At 45.1% G+C, this 11,251-nt stretch overlaps 1 protein-coding gene across 1 annotated transcript in view; it reads left to right on the top strand.

Moving 5' to 3' along the window:
• The first annotated feature begins 1,068 nt into the window (after window positions 1–1,068).
• The window catches only part of TADA1 (transcriptional adaptor 1), a 26,600-nt gene continuing 16,417 nt past the window's right edge, over window positions 1,069–11,251 (top strand). The window contains exons 1-3 of the mRNA XM_006031955.3: window positions 1,069–1,103; window positions 4,687–4,778; window positions 5,859–5,924. Coding sequence (XP_006032017.1) covers window positions 1,069–1,103; window positions 4,687–4,778; window positions 5,859–5,924 — 193 coding nt within the window. The remainder of the gene's footprint in view (window positions 1,104–4,686; window positions 4,779–5,858; window positions 5,925–11,251) is intronic.

Below are 11,251 nucleotides of genomic sequence, written 5' to 3' on the forward strand. Positions count from 1 at the left end.
TTCCTGTCCAGGCAGGGGGTTGGACTCGATGATCTGTTGAGGTCCCTTCCAACCCCAGCATCTATGAATCTATGAATAGCCCTTGACTAAAGAAGTGGTCTTGCTGTCAGGAAAAAAAATCTGTCATGGGTCACCCCAAATGACATGTTGGTGCCACCAGACAACTAACCTGAAGACACTTGAAGACACCTGACTGATCTGAAGCTTTGGCTTTCTGTTATAGGAAAGGTCACTTTATTATGTGCCCAGTACTTAAATAAGGATCTTGGGGTATAACTGAATGCCAGTAACCAAATCTGTCTTTGGTTGTCTCAGCTGACACGTCAGTGAGACCAGGGGGCTCTCCTGGAGAAGTTGGGACTTGGAGGGCCCTGACAGCCCCAAAGCTTTGTTTTTAAGTGCCCCCAGCTCATTCCCATGGATTCATTCTGCAGTTCCTCACCAAAACGCTACCAGTGGCAAAATCTGTTGCAGAGACACATAGTTAGCTGTATTAGCCTGAAGCCAGGGTAGATTTGTACCTGATAGACTAACTTAGAGAATTAGCACAACTTTTCATGAGTATTAGATGTGAGAAGGCACACACTCCAATTTAGGTAGTTTAAGGTGAAAATCTGTTGCAGACCTGCTTGAATATCATATAATTGCAAGTAGGCAAAACTCTTGAACCTGGGACAGGACACTGCCTGACCTGAAGCTTTGTCTTTGAGTGGTGTGTGGCCAAATGCTGCCCCTCTGTTCAACTTTGTTCATAACTTTTTGAATAAGGGACAGGTGTTTGATGGTGTTGGTGACCAAATCTCTCTTGGGTTGCTGCAAGTGACACCTCGCTGTAGCTGAAACTTTCATGTAGTACTTGGCACATGGTGCTACCCAGTGTAACTGTTGATACATTTTTATAACCTGTTTCCACGTGATGCCTCAGCAGATCAGTTCCTATGTAGCGTGGCACCCGCAAGTCTGGTCCCAGAATCACTTTAAAGTCTGGCCCCTGACTGTGTCAAACAGACATGTTTACTTTTGTCTAAAAACACAAACAGTCCCTACAGAGATGGGTACCTCGCTATAATGAGCCTACCTATGAGCCTTTATAGCACAGTGAGGTATGCCACAGGATTTTTTAAACTCTTGGCAGATTTGTCTGTTATGCACAGATTGCAGGGTGCAGATTAGGCAAAAACTATTTTCCCAGACCTTCAGATAGGGGTGTAGGCAGGTGGCTGACAGCTTCTCCCTATAACATAATTCTTCTCGCGGAAACAAATGAAAGATCTCACCACTTGCAGTATCAGGTTTTGGCTTAGTAGTTAGTGTGTAAATCGGGGGTAGGCAACACGCAGCCCATGAGCTGGATCTGGCCCGCCAGGGGACTGGATCCAGTTTGCAGCTGCCCCTGCAGTGCTCTGCATGGGGCCAAGCCCTGCCCGCTCATGCTGGAGGTGGGGAGAGCAGGGCAGCACCCAGGTGGGCTGGACTGTGGGTGCGAGTAGAAGTGCAGCATGGACTGCCCTGGCAGAGCACTGTGGGGGCAACACAGACTGTACCACCCAGGCAAGTTCCACTGCATCCCCCCCCCTTCCTCCTTTACCCCTCACCTATAGCAGGCTCCTGGGGCCTAGTGCCCATGCAGCCCCTTTTTCCCCCCTACCATGTGCATGCATATATGCTTGCATGTGCCCTGGACCTGTCACTACACTGCGACTCAGCTCTGTGATCCCAGCCTCACCCACCTCTCCTGCTTCTGAACACTGCTTCCTGCCTGCCTGCAGCCCCACGGGGAGTTTTGGTGAAGGGGGAGGGAGGTGGTTGCTGGCCTGGCCTGCGACAGCTCATCTCATCGCGACTCCCCAGGTGGCCACTGGGCCAGAATAATTGCCCGTGCCTGGTATAAATGGATTGAATGACAGAGTCTCTGAGGCCACCAGTTGGACAGCCCTACACTTATTGGTACTAATGGTGTATGTAGAAGTGTGGAACAATTTATGGAACTTTGCCAGTGAAATCAGCTTGCTACAGCTGGAATATTTTGTGGGCTTTTGGGGGTTTTTCTTTTCCTCCACAAGGACATGGAGATGCATAAGTATCTGGGGAATGACTATGACTGTGAATCTCCAGATGGCATAACAAAAAATCAAATAGATCATCTTTCTATTTGTATTTATAGAAAGTTTCTTCATCCTTTTGCCATATTTGGGCAGGTGTGAGCATGACTACTATATGAGTGCTACTTCCATGCAAGTGAAATAGTTGAAAAAATGCTGGCAAAGCAAGCAACCAAGAAAATAATTTCCTTCAGACTTGCAGTCCCTCAAACAAGAATGGGGCTTGAAATTCAGATGACAAGTTTTCCAGCTGGACAGATTTGGGTTCTATCTATGAAGAAAAGTCTTGGAAGAGCATCAGTACAGCATATATCAATATGGCTGAGAATGTCCTGGGATTTTTCCAAAGGCAGAAAAGGGGATTTGGTCACTAAGACTATATGGGATCCCATCACGAGAAGAAAACAGGCAAAGTCGAATAGGCAAGAGGAAATTAGCAAACAGAAGAATAAAGAGAAATTGGTAAAGTGTTCAATAAGAACAGACAAATGAGCATGTATTGATTAGGGTTGGAGTGTTGTAGCTGTGATAGTCCAGGAACTGTTGGAGAGGCGAAGCAGCCCTCCAGGTGTGAGACCTGGAGTAGTCTCAGACCTGAAAAAAGTGATGCCTAAAAGTTGATCCAACAGCTCTCCCAACTATACAGTTGATCCAATTAAAAGATTTAAAAAAAAACATGTGCCTCTCAGCCATCTATTTATTGGCAGGCCTGGGAAGCAGAGGTGGCTATCAGAAAAAGGGGATAGGACTACTTTGTACAATACTGAAAAGGCTTGCAGGTGACTTTGCTCGCAGCTACAATGGAATAGAAATATTGAATATTTATTATAGTGTGTTATGTACTAACACAGTTCCTGGGGACTTCTGATATATTAGTTTACATACTTGCAATCCCTTTGGATAAAGAACTGCAGACCAAGAGCCAGCTTCACCTTTGCCCTTCCTCTACTAATGAGACCTTAGCTGTTTGGTTTGGAACATATGGACAGCCATAAAAGAAAAAATGAAGGCAAAGGGGTTACCTCTGCTAACCTCTCTGCTCCACAAATAATATCGGTTCTCTTCCTTTTGGAATGGTCTTATTCTTCTACACAATTAGGTTTATTTTATTTCAACTATTCTTTACCCAATCTGTAACTACTTCTTTTAAACTTCTTTCTTCCACTGGTTTCCTGCTTCCCTTGTTAACCATTTTTACTTTCCATAATTGTTTTAAACAAGAAATTGTTTTACCTGATATTTAGCTTGGGTTGTGTCCGTTTCTTTCCCAGACTTGAGGAAGGCATGATGCCAGAAAGCTTGTCTAACTATGTATAGCAAGGCCATTAAAAGATACTGCCAAAAAACTTTTGCTTCGGGTATATTCCCTGGACCATCTTGGTTACTAGGGAACTATTACTACTATTTTAGTAGCAGAGCTCTCCCTTTTACCTTGAATGATCCTTTAGCTCCCCCTGCTGGCTCAGCAGCCACAATCTTTCCAGAATTCAATTATTACAAAACTATCGATTCAACAGGTAACTGTTAGGCCTGTGCAAAGTGGGAAGTATTCGCTTCAGATTCGGCCGATTCAGAGACTTGAATCACTGTCCCAGTTTGATTTGGCTGAATCGGATCCAAAGATTCAGTGCTGCTTTGGAGATTTGGCCATAGACTAAACAGGCAGCAGTCCTCAAGGACTCTGGACACAGCTGCCTCCAGCTGGTAAGTCTGGTGTGGTGATGGAAGGGGGGAGGGAAGGAACATGGAGGGGGCAGATCAATGCCCCCACATTGAGGGAGCAGCTGGGGCTGGGACAAGCTGCCCAGCTGGGGCAGAGGGGTGTGGGACTCAGGGAGCGGGGCGGGAGGGCTTGGGATGTGGGTGCGGCAGCACTGGGAGCAGGGGCTATGACCTGCTGCTGACCCAGTTTAGGGGGACACGATGCAGGCACAGCTTGCTCCAGGTGGAAGGGGGCAAGTGGCAACAGGGCATAGCTCCTGCTCCAGGCTGCCATGCCTGCATGCCATGCCCCTGGCTGAGCAAGTGGCAGCAGGGTAGAGCCCCCACTCTCAGTGATGCAGTGCCTACATCTGTTGCCCTCGTCCCCCCCTGCCCTGGCTGGGCAAGCAGCAGCAGGGCATAGCCCCTGCTCCCAGTGCTGCCATGCCCACAGCTTGCCCCTGCCCCGGCTGAGCAGCTTGCCCCAGCCCCAACCCCTCCCTTGCTGTGGGGGCGTTGATCTGCCTCCCCGCACCCATTTCCTCCTCCTCCCACCCACCACAACAGGCTTACCAACTGGAGGCAGCTGTGTCCTGCTTCCTCAAGGTGAACAAGGCTGTGCACCTTAAACCTTGCTGCTTTCATTCTCCAAGCAGGAAAAGCTGGCTTTCATGGCAATGTTCTGTCAAAGCCATTTTATAATAGATAAGCTGTTTCAAGCCAAAGGAGAACCTGAAGTCATTCTACTTCTAAAGCGTTTTGTATAGAGCCTCTAAAAAATAAAACAATACGTTGGATCTAAACTATATGAATGTCCATTTAAGAAATGGAAACATGCTGTGGTTTAGAAGGCAGGGCTTAATGTCTTTTCTTTTGCTAACAGATACTGGGCAAACTTGAAACTTTGGTTTAAGCAAAAGATCAGCAAAGAAGAGTTTGACCTAGAAGCTCGCAGACTTCTTACACAAGATAATGGTGAGACACCATCTTTAAAGAGTTTTTGGTTTTGCCTGTGTCTCTCCCATATTCCTGAAAATACCAAGTTTGGGGTTAGCTTCTACTTCTTGTAGAGCAATGTAATCATGCAAATACCATTGTATTGAAACCCGTGACACTTGGTCTTAAAGCATGTCAATCTTCAGGAGATTAAATTGCATGCTACAGGAGTGACAAAGGTGCTACCAATGATTTAGCCCCTTTAGTGTCAAGAAGTTTAATTAGATGAGAAATACCTACAGTAGGAGACCTAGCTTCCTTGCTGAGAGGGTGGTGGACATCTCTTAAAGTCCTGGCCAATCTGGTTTGAGGTAAGCTTCTTCCTGACCCCAAATTTGGAAGTCAGTTAAACACTGAGCCACATATACCAGTTGGGCCTCAGGAGAATAAATATTCTCTGTACGTTGTTGTTAGAGCTGTCCCTAGGGGGGTGAATTGGGGTGACTGCCCTGGGTCCTATGCTTTGGGGGGCCCTGTGGAGCCGGGCGGAGCAGCTGTAGTGACTCTGCTGCCACCAGCTTCACATCTGGCTGCTTGGCGGCACCCCCCTTCCTCCCCCTCCCCTCTCACCCCCTGCTGCCGAATCCACTGGCCTCCTCATGTCTGGGGGCAGGGCCCCATATGGGCTGATTTGCCTGGGCCCCTGTTCAGGTTGTCTCTGGTTGGTGGAGTACAGGGCCATACAGTCTAGTGTCTTATCTTCAGCTACAGCCAATCATTGATACTGCAGAGGAAGGGAGGGCAGAAGAACACAGAACACACAGGGTTTTTTTTTCCATATAGAAGGACACTTGCAGTGACCAAGTTACCTCTTTAATAAATTGGTTTCCTTAATCTTAATTTCATACATCAGATGGAAAAGATTCCTAGAAGATACAAACTGACCAGCCATATAAATGCATGATGGAAACATGTCCAGGGCGGGGTGGGGAGGTTAAACATAAACACTGTTAGAGTACCTTTGAGTGGTTGCCTTTAGATTCTGCTAGCCATGTTGTCATTATAGACATCTGTCTTCAAGGAAACCTTCTTGCTCATAGCTTATCTGTCTCTTCACAGTCCATTCTCACAATGACTTCCTCTTGGCTATTCTGACCCGATGCCAAATCATGGTTTCTGCACCAGGTAAGTAAGCTGTTTTGTTTCTTTGTTTTGAGTCCTACATTAAGACTTTGCATGTCTTATGGTGGGTTTTATTCTTGACTTGCATACTTAGGTTTCATTTTAAATGGCAGTTCCCTGGAGTAGGTGCTACCTCTTATGTGCTTCATGTTGTATAATGCAGTGTGAATCTTGACTCCAGCCTCTAACTACAGCTACAATATAAATACTTATAATATGAAGTATATTAAGTCCTTATTTTGTAATACAAATTGACCAGAGACTAGTGCCCTGCATAGCTGTACAGAAGTCCCTGGTTTGATTCTTGTCTAGTTCCTGGAGCTGCAAGGGTGCATGGTCTGTGCCCCGGGAGGAGTGAAGGGACACTGCCCTATTCTTTAGTGATCTGTTTTGCAGGCTGCAATAAAAATGATCAGCTGCAAAAGGAATCTGAAAAAGATGAGGCGTTAATAGGTGATATCCCTAGGAAGTGGACTGTCCTTGCCTGCTTCCAGAGTACAGAATGTATTTTACTCTTGTGTCTATGTGTAAGCCTTACTTTAAAAGCTGCCAGAGAGTTTGTGACGTCTAGCAGCTGACTCCCTACAGCTGCTTCACATCTGGTGTTGGGTTTGGTGAAGTGCAACTATGCAATGTGCTGATGCAAACAGATCTCTTGGAAGGAAAAACAACGTTTTGAGTGAAGGATATTCATTAGCATATGTATCCATTAGAATATGTATTTGAAACTGCTGCATATTTCAAGGATAAGTATGTTTCTTAAGAACTGTGTGCTTGCTTGTGCTGGCCTCACAACACATGAGTGTGGCTAGCCAAACTCTGCACCCAATATCTTCAGCTTCTCAGTCTTTTTTTTTTTTTTCTCAGCAGTGACTAGAACTAATACAGTGCATCTAGACTAAAACTGGCCAAACCTTACCTTGCTATCCCTTCAGAAAGGTATTTAGGGTACTGATGAGGGATTCTAAAATCCATTCCCAATTGTAACAAGGATGCCCTGTGACAGTAGGTCTCTCTTGCTCAGACCTTAGGGGAAAAACTCAGCTCTTTTTTAGGCAACTAAATGAATGGCAGGCTTTTAAAGAGTGATTGCTCTGCTCCCTCAGAGAACAGAGGGAAATGCTGAGTACTCTTTTTTTGCAAGCCTGATCCTTAAGTTATCCAACTGATAACAAGCACCAAGAAAGTACTTGATCTTCAGTGCATTGGGAGAACTCATTTATACATACTTAGGAGGCATTTGTGTACTACAGTAATTGAAATTGTTGATGTTCACAGATGGGCAAAGCCTCAGAAATGCAGTGTTTTGTGGTTATTTTTTCGAAATAAATGACAGAAACCTTAGAGCTGGTCAGACTGGTTTATGGGTGAGTCTCAATAGATCAATAAGGGTATCGGACTTTAGGAAATTAGTTTGTCCATTTGTTTTGAGGAAGATTTTTTTTCCAAATCTGTTTGCCTCTCCTTTTTAGCTTTTGTGTACCTATGTACTCTCCTACTGGGTGTAAGTTTCTTTTTGTTTGCTTGTTTAGAGACTCCCTAGACAACCTTGGCAATCAAGGCCATGCAAGGCTTTCTATCATTTTATCTTCCATCCTCTGCCTCTAATTCCTGTCTCTTCTAGTAATCTTGCCCCAACCAAGACATGATAGTATAGATAGACTTAGCATGGAGTCTGGGCAACAGTAGCATCTTTATCCTATTGGAATTTCTCCAGGCTTTGGCTTTAAGGCTTGCAAATCTGATAGCTGGGCACAGGTTGACCATGTCTCACTTGCCTCCAAAGGAGGATGAACAAATGAGCAGAGGAAAAGCATCAGAGAGAGAACAGGGATAAAATAAACTGGAAACAGAAGAGCATGATCACAGAAATTCTTCTAAACACTTTTCCCACTCTGTCTTCATCAAAAAAAATAAAATACTAAAATTAAAAAAAAAACCCCAACAGATTTAGTATATAGTTGGGTCTCTGTAACAAGGCTGCAGACTTGCAGCCTGGAGCAATTAGCCAGCCAGTAACAGGCCACCTCTGCTCTGTGGTGTGGGTTAACCCAGGGCTTGAAGCTTGTATTGGACTGTTTATATTTTCTACTGAGTTCTGTGGTGCAGAAGAGACCAGGGCATTATCACCTGTGTTATGAAGCCCAGAGAAAGACTATAGGAGTTAGTCCAAGGACTGATCTGAACTTGGTGGTGCCAGGCTAGCCAGGTGACCTTCTATAGTCCCCTTGTAACTTCTCCTCAGATTTCTTTCTGTTAGTACTTTTTTGCTTCCTAGACCAGGGACAGGCAATTATTTTGGGCGGAGAGCCACTTACTGAGTTTTGGCAAGCCATCAAGGGCCACATGATAGGCAGCCAGGTGCATATAAATATTAATTTTCTAAATTCTTTAGGGGCCCTGTGGGTCAGATAGAATGGCCTGCCAGGCCGCATTTTGCCCACCCCTGCTCTAGACCTTGGCTAATGTAGTTTATGCTGAAGGAAGTGGTGACTAAGACTCTTCATTTCTGCTAATAAAAGAATTGGAAGCCTTAAGAGAAGCAGTGCTGTCCTTGCTAAACTTGCTCCAGTTTGGGAGGATTGACTGCAATGAATCATGCTTTTCCTGGCAAGAAATGCTAAAATCTCTTGAATGCACCAAACCTTTGTACTCTTGTTTGGGATAACATAACACTACTTATATAAAGGAAGACAAATGTTGGCCTGCTCAGGATTTGGGGAGGGAAATGATGCATTTCCCTTCCACCCTCCAGTACTGCTGCAAATGTACTATAAACTTAGAAAGGTGCCAAGAAGTAGTTCTGCTGCATGCGCCTTTGTAAAGAGTGAGTGCGTCAGCTTGCTCTTCTGGCTTAGCCTACTTTAGCCACCCTTCAGTTGTGAAGAAATCCGAAAAGATAAGGTAACTAGAAGTCTATTCCAGCCTTTTCTACTTTGTCTCAAAGATGTCCTCAGTAAAAAAATCAAAACTGAATTTTACATTGGCAAGATCCCCACTCCCTCCTCATAGCAGTGCAGTACTTGTAACTGTTTCAGAATTATAACCCAGACCATTTCTCTAACCTTCCCAGGAGACATCTGAAATCAATTTTCAGATACAGCCTTTAAAATCTAATGGATAATTCGCAAGGCCCCTTTCTTCATACTCTTCATAAAAAAGAAGGGTAATAATACTAGTAGACAAACCTGCAGGGAGAATTCCCTCAGTTAAATAATTTGGCTAAAAATAGGAAGCTGTCTATGTATTTGGCCAGAGCTGAGAAAGGACTTCCTTTCTCGTGTTCTTGTGACAAGGTATTTAGCAGAATTTGCAGATTTTGTTGGAATCTGACAGTCCATGCCACAAGTGCTTCGGATTTCTTTACAGCTGAAGGGTGGTCTCAATCTTGTGACCTCTGGGCTGTCATCCAGGCATCTTAGCGCCCATACCACCCAGTCCCTTGAAAAAGGGCTGAGCACTTAAAATGGATCTTGGGCAGATTTTTAGGTGTCAAAGTCCTGTTCAACAGCATCCTACCCTGGATGTGCCTAAACCTCAACAATCTTCTCCCTGCTTAGCCATCAAGTTTCCCAGAGCCCTGAAGTGGTAGTTGTGTGTGCCCTGACCTGAATAGCCTCAGTGGTTTTGTTGTTTTTGTATGCAGCTAGGTCTGGCTGGTGGACACCTCCTGCAATAGCTTGGGTGTGCCTGTGGTCAGGTAACAGGAGAATTGGGTTCAATGCCCTTTTCAGCCTAAAGGGAGTTCAAAACCACATCTCCCAACTATGATGGCAGTATTGTCACTACTGACTTCCTGGCCCCAAACCTTTGCAGAAAGCAGTGTGAGGTTAGTGGGATAGGAAGATAAAGCACAAAAGGGAATATGCCTCTCTAGCTTAGTGATTATGGCATTCAGCTGGGAGGGGGAGTCCTGGCTTCCTGTTCCTAAAACTATTTCTGTTCAATATAAAAGGCACGGACCATCCCTGTAGCAGGGTCTAGATTCTCCCTGTGTACCACATAGGGAGGTGAGCTACTGCACTTGGGGTTTTGGATCCCATTCCTAGGATCCGACTCCTAGAAGTTAGGCATTACAGTGCCTAAGAGTTTTACTGCATCTAGCCCATTGCCTATACATTGTCCTAGGATAGAATCTTGGTTGGGAGTTTGATGTCTTTGATTTGTATTAATATTTCAGTTTCCTTAATGGAAGCTGGTTGCTGTTTTGAGAAAGGGCAACAATAAGTTTGTCCAAACCTGTGGCTCTCAACCCTTCTGAACTGAGGCACCCCTCCATGACTTTTGGGAATTGAGTAACACCCAGTTACAAAAACTAATTTGTATATTATGGTGCTTATCTCCTTGCAGAGGAGCAAGGCATTGTGGGATCATTTGAGCAGGGACATGCCTGAGTCTGTTATCTATTTAGTTAATCTGCTTATTTCTTCCTCCTTTGCTTATCTGCTCACAGCTTATGGCATCCTTCAAAGGATCTGGTAGCACCCTAGGTATCCTGGCACCCTGGTTGAGAACCAGCGGTCTAACATGATGGCAGAGTGTTAGTGGTTGGGATGTCACTGTAAAGAGAGGTTGGGGGTAGGGGAACACTCTCCCCAGTATCTTTAGGGATAAGAATGTTGATATTTACATGATCTTTACCATAACACACAGTTGCCAACTTCCAAAAGAAAAACTGTCTTCCTGGTGGCAGTTAAGTTCAAATTTTTGCCTAAGGCCCCTTTTGGCTACCAGCCTTCTCTTTACATTGCTTTCTAATTAATTTTGCAATAAAATATGGCTTTCTAACAGCCCTGGCCATATCTTGAAGTTGTTCTTTATAAATGAAGCACTTCAGAGCACATCTGATTTTTCTCATCACTTGCAGGATAAAAATAAAAGGGATTCATGGCAGTCGTCACTTGACTTCTCCCTCAGGTCAGACAGGCCACCTGGAGCTTCAGCCCCAAATAACACGAAACAAATCCCCCTTGGAGATCCTCCTAAATAGCCAAATCATTCAGTAATATAAGGGTCAATAAATACTATACAGACCTGTATGGCTTCTAGGGGTGCACCGATAGAGAATTTTTGGGCCGATACCAAAGGCTGACTTTTAACAAGGCATATTGGTCAATTCCAATATGCACCTGGGTAGCGTGAAGAGTGGCATCTTGCTGGTAAATCTGTTGTGGGAGAAGTGGCAAGGGGTAAGGGGGAAGGGAAGGGTCATGGAAGGGCAGATTGAGGCCCCACAGTGAGGAAGGATGTGGGGCTGGGGCAGGGGCAAGCACTGCATAGCTGGGGCAGAGCGGGGACGGAGCTGCAAGAGGCTTGTCTGGGGCGGGGGG

The sequence above is a fragment of the Alligator sinensis genome, unplaced genomic scaffold (assembly GCF_000455745.1).
Source record: "Alligator sinensis unplaced genomic scaffold, ASM45574v1 scaffold48_1, whole genome shotgun sequence".
Lineage (NCBI taxonomy): Eukaryota > Metazoa > Chordata > Crocodylia > Alligatoridae > Alligator > Alligator sinensis.